Raw genomic sequence first — 8,878 nt, 5'->3', positions numbered from 1 at the left:
CTTAATATGCACGTGTCTTCTCACCCACAACCATACTTGCTTCCTCGCACCACCATTCACTTCCCTTTCTTACACCACCACCCCATCGTCTCACACCACACACCTCTTCCGCATGCCCCACCACAGCACTCTTAAACAACTGCCATTCCTCCTCCACACTGCCATTTTCCTGATCTTTCACTGCGTTCCACTCATCTTTGAACTTCTCCTGATACTCTATCATTTTCTCACTTTTATCCAACTCACTCACTTTCAAAACCTCCCTGCCACACCTGACTCTCCCAGCTGTCACCCACCTCATACCTACTCTCAACTTTCTCACACTCGGTAGTGGTCAGGCATACCTCCTCCCTCCATTCTCAAAACTCTCACATCCAACAATCTTCCTCTTACATTCCTGGACACAACCACAGTCCATCAATGCTCTATCAACAACACTTCCACCCTCCTGTCTCACCCATGTATAATTATATCTTTCTTCTCAAACAAGATATTTCCAATCACCATCTATCGCTCAATGCACATCCCTGTCATTCGTTGCCTATTTTCATTTCTTCCAGGCACTCTATGCATACCAACTACACATTCAACTGCTAAATTTCCCACTCTAGCATTCAGATCTCCCATCATTACCACATTCACATATGCTCCAAAACTCTGCAGACACGCATCAGCATCATTCAAGAAAGACTCCCTCTTTCCTGCATCGTTTCACTACCAGGCCCATATGCACTCACAAATACTCACAACTCACGTCCAAATTTCGCTTTCACCCACATCAGTCTCTATGACACCCCCTTCCATTCAGTGAAGCTGCATTAATTCAGTTACTTCCGTGGCGCTTTCCAAGGCTGATTAAAAACATCTGGTATTGGGAAGAGCCGAAGGGAAGAAGGAAGAATAACAGAAATCCAAGCAGAAAAAATGAAAATAAGGTCTTTCTGCCATATTATTAAAACTAAGGGCGCAAAAGTGTAAGCCAATCTCTAAATATTTACTGTCATTTTTGGAACACCTGCTTCTGTCAGATGTGAGGAGCCTGCATACCCCTGTCAGTGTTCAGTCAGCCACGATACAGAATGAAAGACACATTCTGTCATCACATACCTCAGAAATTTTCCAGAAAAAAAGGGCTTGGCTACACCTACAGTATCTGTTATTAATAATTTTAACCCCTTAGACTTAACCTAGTGATGTAATATATAGTTTATTTCTGGCATGGCATTTTTCTATTATTTTACTCAGCTTAAGTGATTTTTCGAACTGGAAGGGTTAGGTACAGCCGTCATCATCAGTTTCAGTAAAACTGGTCTTTCCTGCGTTAAAATAAATCGACTGATCCAAAAATAAAAATAAAACATAAGTCCCCGATCTGAAGGGGTTGATTACTGTTGAAAATGTTTAAGAATGGAAACTAAAAAGAAGGCTTAACCCGTTGACTTCGTTGACGTATTTAATACTTTATTCTCGTTACCTTAAAAAAAAAAAAAAAAAATTAAGAGAGTAGCCAAGTAGTGAAGGGTTTAGTGATATATATATCTAACCTTTTTGGATCCAAAAATTTCCTTTGGGCTGAATAATTTCACATGGAGATAACAAGAACATGCAAACAATAGCATCAAAGGAATCTAGGGGAAAATGTAAGTGCTGAATAAGAGCGTGACTGACTCGTGACTGGTGAGAACAAATTCTTCCAGCGTCTCAGGCCGCCCGGGGTACTTGCGAACGGTGAGGAAGGCTGTGAGGTTGCTGCGGTAGGCCAGCCCCACCACCATGGCTAGCACCATCCACCCCAGCAACACCAGCCGAGCCGGGGCTGCCCTGGGGAGGTACGCAGCCAAATCTTGAGCCAGAAGGACCCGCACCGTCCCCATTCCTGCCCTACTCACACCCTCCTTCTTGCCGCTCACCTGCCCTATCTGAAGACAGATAAAGAGCACAGATGATGAGGACACAAGAAATTTCCTTTTTTTCTTTATCTGTCAGTCAGAATGACTTACACTGAAACCTTCTTTTCTGGCAGAGTCCTCGAAATAGCAGCACAGAACTTGCAGCTTAACAGCAAAGAAATTACTGTAACTGTAGCACACACAAAAAGAGTATTATGGGTTTACAGAGACAAGATAACTAATCTATCCTTATTTACAGCTGCCAGGAAAACACAGCACTTCCCATTATATATATATATATATATATATATATATATGTGTGTGTGTGTGTGTGTGTGTGTGTGTGTGTGTCTCCATACAGGCATGGTCTGGGACCTCCTGGTAGTTACCCCAACGTGGGGTGGGAGAAACACCATGGGTTTCAATCTTGCCTAATACTTGCTTCATGTGAGGTGCATCTCACGCTGGTCCCACCCTGCATGACAGCCGAGCTGGGCCCAGGTCTACCACTGCGTCAAATGTCGTATTTGAAAGGAAAAAGCAAAATATCTCTACCATCTCCACAAACTTCATCACTACCTTTTTTTATGTTGCATCACCACTATAACCATCATCATTACCTCTATCGTCACTGCTATTCTATCATTGTCACTACTATCATATCCACTATCACTGCCACTACTATCAGCACAAGGAGTGTCATCACTGTGAAGGATGAAACTGTGAAAGACAGACATACCATTGCATACACACATATTTCCATGTTCCTCATAGTACCTTCTTCCCTGTACTGTCCTCCTGTCACTTGCCTCATAAGTAATAGCACATAGATCAGTCTCCGGCTACACCCCATGAGCGTCAACACACCTCGTCATATAGTGACAAATTCCTCACAAGACCAATTATTCCTGTAGGTTCCATTGTGACCATGGACCTACTTTTCCCCCCAAACCAATTTCCCCCTTGGACCTATCCTATGCAGTGAACCCTTTTTCAGCATGGACCCATTTTTTTCCCATTGAGGTATTTTCCATATAGTCTTATATTTCTAATGGACCTATTCTTCCAATGGATGCGTTTTTCCCATTGACCTACTATAAATTCTCCACGGACCACATTTCGCACAAGAAGATTTTTTTCTATAGCACCCTACTTCCTCAATTGATGTCTTCGGATGGTGGAGGCATTTATGGTTCACCCCCCTGGGTTGGACTGTAGTATTAGGTTAGCTACTTGCTCCCCACGACTTTTCAATCCTCAAGCTACCCCAGTGATTGTGATGAGCGTTAAAATTGTCCAGAACCAATTTATTTCCAGAAAGGTGTTCAAAGTGTGAATTTAAAGCATCATTATCAATGGTGCCATGTGGAACACAGTAGGGAGAGCAAATAGACAGATTCTTGTTATTAAATTGTACTCTGCATGCGTCAGCTTCCAAAGCAGAATTTAGAACCACTTCTGTTAGTGGGTGTGATTTGAGGGTGTATATGGCAGCTCCGTAACCATCATATCTACCATAAAAGTGGTAGTATTTGAACTGTGGAGGATCAGCCATCTCCTGTAAACAAACAACGTCTGGCCTGTGTATTGATAGCAGGATTGCGATATTGTGTAATTTATTCCCAAGAGTCCTACAATTCCACTGTAACACAGTGAATGCGATGGTTTAAGATTTATGAGGAGGTTCAGTGTGCTTGGCCTTTTTAGGCAGCCAGCCAACAAAAGAACGACTGCTGAGGGACCTATCCTGGTGCTTGCTGATGGAAACCCTCATTTTATCATCAACAACAAGGCACCCAGACTCCCCCGAGGAAGAGCTAACTCTTCTCTCCGTCGATGTAGCAGGAATAACATGAGGACATGACTGTTTCGTGAGGGTGGTTAGATTAATCTTACCAGACTTGTCAGACATCGGTTTAGGTCGTACTGAATGTGAGGCAGCAGCAGCCTGAGAATATGAAGTAGATGAAGGGATAGCAGACAGTGAGTCGGAACGTACAGGAGGCTGAGACGAAGAGGCAGGGTGAGTGGCATGAGGAGCAGGGGCAGGGTGAGTCTGTCTCAACAGAGCGCATCACAGGACGTGACATCACCACCGAAGCATAGGACATGTTCGGCGTGGGAGTTGCATGCTACACTTTCACCCTTTTCCTGGCTTCGTAGTAGAAGATGCCCTAAGTTGCATTCACTGTGCAGACCTCTTTCTCCTCATTCCACTTGGGACAATCCCTCGGGGAAGGGAGTGAGCACCCTTGCTGTGAAAGTAACATACCGTCTCACATGTGCAGTGTTCAGCATCGTGACCCTTTGCTGCACACTTGCCACACACTGACTGAGAAGCCCGACAGGTCTTATCATCATGTCCATATAAGTGACATCTTAAACTACGAAGGGGGTTAGGGATATATGGCCTTACGTTAACAGTTTTCGCTGCCAACTCTGACATGGACCGGGAGAGTTACTTTGCCAAAGGTCAAGATAATAATGGCAGTCTTCGTCCTCATGCCATCCGAGAATCTAGTTATAAATCAAGCTTCAGTTACATCCTGCTGAGCAAGTTCACATATGATCTCGCCCTCTTCCATACCATGAGGTCCCTGCAGATGATGACACCTTTGCTGGAATCCATGGAATGTGGAATCCTTGGCTCGACATCATAATAGTGGAACTTACGAAGTTTAAGCAAGTCCATAACCTGGCAGGAGTTGACAGTTTTTACTAAAAGGCCTCCATTAGCATTTTTTTTTTTTTTACTATAATCTATTTGATTGACCTGTGCAGCTGAGATGTACGGGGCAAGTAGGATATTTGTTTCGTGGCTGCTGATTGGCCGCCAATGTTGTCATTGAAGTAAATGTAGGCATGTATTGTTGTGCAAAATGCGGACGTAGGTGTACACCGTGGGTGGATGCAGTGCAACATGCGGCCACGGGTCTACACCGTAGGTGGATAATTTACTTCAAACGTCACTCATCGTTTTATAAAACTTTTTTTATTCAACTTTAATTTTCTTTGATAACAGCAAACTTTTAAAGCTAATTTTGACCTCTTCAGTTTCGGAAATTATACCATATTTAAACTGGCTGCTTATATTGCACGCAATTTAAAAATCTAGATATATAATTATGTGTTAGAATAAGAAGAGCATCATCGGCGGCCAGCCAACAGCCACAAATCAAACACACCCAACTCGCCCCATGCATCTCAGCTGCACAAGTTAATCAAATAGGGTATATATAGTTCCTTCACTCTAGCACAGCCATCAATCACCTTCATAATGAAAGAATTGAAACTCCTCAAGGGAATGGAACCGACTGCATGAAAGGTGGCAAACTGAGCATTGTTCACCGGTGTGTTAGGCGGGGTACGAGTCTGGGGCTGTTCAGTCTGGGAACGGTCAGCCCGTGTGTTAGTCTGTCCATCATGACCACCTTACCCCTCTGAAGAGGGGGGTAAGCGGCAGGGACGTCCGCCATAGTAACCACTTCCCTCTCAAGGGGGAGGGAGGAAGAAACAGAATATACGAGCAAAGGACAAGACACCCTGGGTAAAACACCTAAGTCTGAGATTACCCTCTCAAACTGCCCTCGGGAGGCCGCGTCTGTGTCTATTCACACCCAGAGCGATTAGTGGGGGGACGCCTCCAGAGGCAGAAGCAGATGAAGCAAAGGTAATCTCAGAACAAAGGTACAGACAGCTACTGTTCCAAACTAATAGGGAGGGGAGGAAAATGAGGAACTAGCTAATCCTAGCAGGCACAAGAAGGGTGAAAGAAAATAATAATGCCGATGGGGCAGCCCTAAAAAGCTAGAGGAAAGAGCACTCGAAAACACATCTGCACTCTCCACGACCAAACATGAAAGGTCTAAGGATATCTCTGGTGGAAACTTTACCTCCTTCATGAGCTTCATTTATACCTACTTCATAACAAGACATTTATCTCTATTGACTGGTGTACTTTCGATATCCTTAGTAATTATGTCTATCCTACTCCCAGGTACAGTCTTTATTGATCTTTTCTTCCCTTTGTTATTAGATGCAAAGGTAGAGCCTTGACCCCCTAGAATAGAGTCGCTCGCCACAAGTGTGGTATTTTCGTTTGCACTGAATTCTGTATCCTGGTGAAGCTTATCGCCTTCATCTTTAACATACCTACCAACTTTGTCCTTAACATACAGTCTGGCCGCCAGTAGATTTTTCCTCTTCTGCAAAAAAGGGAAACCTATTTGATGCAGAAATTCCTGGCATTTTCTTGGACGTTTGAGTAGAATTACGTATATTCTTAACTATCTGAATTGGCTGATCGACTGGGGTCATGCTCAGTGGGTTTTCATTTAGCTTGACTAGTTCCTGTTTTAAGTCCTCCAGGACGTACTGATGACGCTTGATAACATTTTCTACACACTGGATATTTTCATTTGTCAGGCACATGAACCAGTTAGCATGTGGTCTATCGAATTTGGGAACCAGTCTCTGCAGAACTTATTTCCACAGGAGGGGTAAGAGGCTCAGTTAGGGGCATGTTCAATTTATTTAATAAGTGATGGAAGGGACGCGATATATCCAATTAATAGTAAAGTAAGAAACAAAAAGATGGGATTTGAGGTAAGGGTATTACTTAAGATGAAAAATAGTATTAAAATAGTATGAACGTCCCATTCCATGTTGTGCACCGTGAGTTGACATTGGCTGCTGTTGGAGGGTTGGAGGATGAAGGAGATTAGAACCCCAAGATAGGTCTTGACTGAATACAGGCCTAAATACAACTAACACCGGCCAAGAGAGAGAAACAGACAGACAGACAGACAGATAGAGACAGACAGACAGACAGACAGATAGAGACAGACAGACAGACAAACAGACAGACAGACGGACGGAGACAGACAGACAGACAGACGGACGGACGGAGTCAGACAGAGACAGAGAAAGATAGGAAGACAGAGACAGACAGACGCAGAGAAAGACAAAGAGACAGAGAGAAACAGAGACAGAGAGAAAGAGAGAGACAGCGAGATAGGGAAAGACAGATACAGATCTCTGAGACAGACAGACAGACAGACAGGCAGAGAGAGAGAGAGAGAGAGAGAGAGAGGCGGACAGCGAGGATATTAAGGATGCTTGGAGAGGGTGTCATTAACTGGTCGCTAAATAAGATGAATGGGTCAGGGAAACGAGTCAGTGGATCGAGTGTTCAGCCTTTGACTACTATGATCAGAGCAATCGTCAAGATGCCTGGTACAATTTGGGAAGCAGGAGGATGTGTCTGGGTTAACTAGTGAGATGTTGAAGGCCTCAGGAGGTATAGGAACGGGGTTAATCACTGATTTGATAAGTAAGATTATAATTATATGGATGTGTCGTTCCGGACAAATGGTTTAAGAGCGTGACTGTAAATGTGTACAAGGGCGTGGATGATGCCCTAAGAAGAGGAAGTTAAAGATGTAATAATTGACCAAATGTAGAAGATAATGGAGAGTCCTGGAAGGTATAATGGGAGAATAATATTGATATGTGATATGGTGTTTAAGGAGCAGGTGACGAAAAAGAGGACCCATGCACCTAAGAGGAAAATATGGAAGTTGACAAACCAAGCAGTAATGGATGCCTTCTACAGCGGCTGAACAGAGAGCTGTTGAGAGAAGTGTTGATGAACAGTACAGAGTTCTCAAGAACAGTATCCTCAGAGTTACTGATTCAGTGTTTGGATGGACAAGGGGCCCCCCCAAGAAATAAAGTAGCTTGGTGGTGGGATGAGGGTGTAGAAGCTGCAGTTAGGAAGAAAAGAAGGCTTTTCAGGGAATGGAAAAACTGTGGTAACAAAAAAGAATTCTTGGCTGTCAAGCGTACGGCTAAATAAGAGGTTTACAGGACAAAATCTGAGTCTCAGAGACTTTTACTGATAACCTAAATAGTGTGGAAAGGAAGAAAATGATATATAAGGTGACAAATCAGATGAAGATGGAAAACAGGGATATCATAAGTGAGTAGCGTGTGAAGAATGATGACGGATGGCAGTGGTGAACAGTGGGGATATTAAAGTCGCCTAGAGAGAGAATTACAATCCCTTGTTGAATGAAGAGTTTGTACAAGGAAGGTTTCGAGCCAGCAGATCCAGCGTTTGGCTCTTGGCTTTTGATTGACTCTGCTACTGTGAGCAGGGCAATAGACAGGATGTAAGTGAGAAAGGCAGCATGTGTGTCTGGGTTGACTGCTGAAATGCCGAAGGCCTCAGGGGATAGAGGAGTGGGATTAGTTACTGACTTGATAAATATGATTACATGCGAGGCGTTGTCCCAGATGATTGGTTGAAGAGTGTGACGGTAAAATTATGTGTACAAAGGGAAGGGTGATGCCTTGGAAAGAGGAAATTACAGAGGCATAAAGCTTCGGACCAGATAATGAAGGTAATGGAGAGAATTCTATATGATTAGAGAAAGAGTGAATATTGATGAGATGTCGTTTGGGTTTATGCCAGCCAAAGGGACCACTGTTGCCATATTCATTGTTCGACAGCTTAAGGAAAAATATAAAGGAATGAAAAGGGATCTGTACTTCTTGTTGATTTGGAGAAGGCCTTTGACAGAGTCCCTAGACTGGTGGTGAGGTGGACGATGAGAAAGCTTGGGATCGAGGCGTGGTTGGTTAGGGTGGTTATGGCTATGTATGTGGGTGTTCAGACCCAGATAAGACTGAATGGAGATTTGAGTGATGAGTTTTGCGCGAATGCTGGTGTGCATCAAGTTCAGTCTTGAGCCGCTTGTTGTTTATCATGGTACTTGAAGCCTTTTCACGTGACTTAAGAAAAGGGCTCCAGTGGGAGATGTTGTATGCCGATGATTTGGTGTTAACTGCAGAAAATGGAAGGGAGGCGGAGGAAATATTTAGGAAGAGAAGAGATAGTATAGAGCACAAGGGCTTGAGAGTAAATGCAGATAAAACAAAGCTAACGGTATCTAGGGCTGGTGGCGATACTGTTAAAGAAGAGGGAA

At 43.7% G+C, this 8,878-nt stretch overlaps 1 protein-coding gene across 1 annotated transcript in view; it reads right to left on the bottom strand.

The window, feature by feature from the left end:
• Positions 1-1,628: 1,628 nt before the first annotated feature.
• Positions 1,629-8,878, bottom strand: part of LOC145416016 (uncharacterized) — a 51,778-nt gene continuing 44,528 nt past the window's right edge. Inside the window, exons 6-7 of the mRNA XM_080285116.1 lie at positions 4,477-4,584; positions 1,629-1,919 (exon numbers count right to left, since the gene is read on the bottom strand). Coding sequence (XP_080141242.1) covers positions 1,629-1,919; positions 4,477-4,584 — 399 coding nt within the window. The remainder of the gene's footprint in view (positions 1,920-4,476; positions 4,585-8,878) is intronic.

Source organism: Coenobita brevimanus, chromosome 104 (assembly GCF_032717465.1).
Source record: "Coenobita brevimanus isolate Jiangsu-jjx chromosome 104, ASM3271746v2, whole genome shotgun sequence".
Classification (NCBI taxonomy): Eukaryota; Metazoa; Arthropoda; class Malacostraca; order Decapoda; family Coenobitidae; genus Coenobita; species Coenobita brevimanus.
Note: the sequence above shows the minus strand (reverse complement) of the source record. Positions and strands in the feature narration are given on the sequence as shown.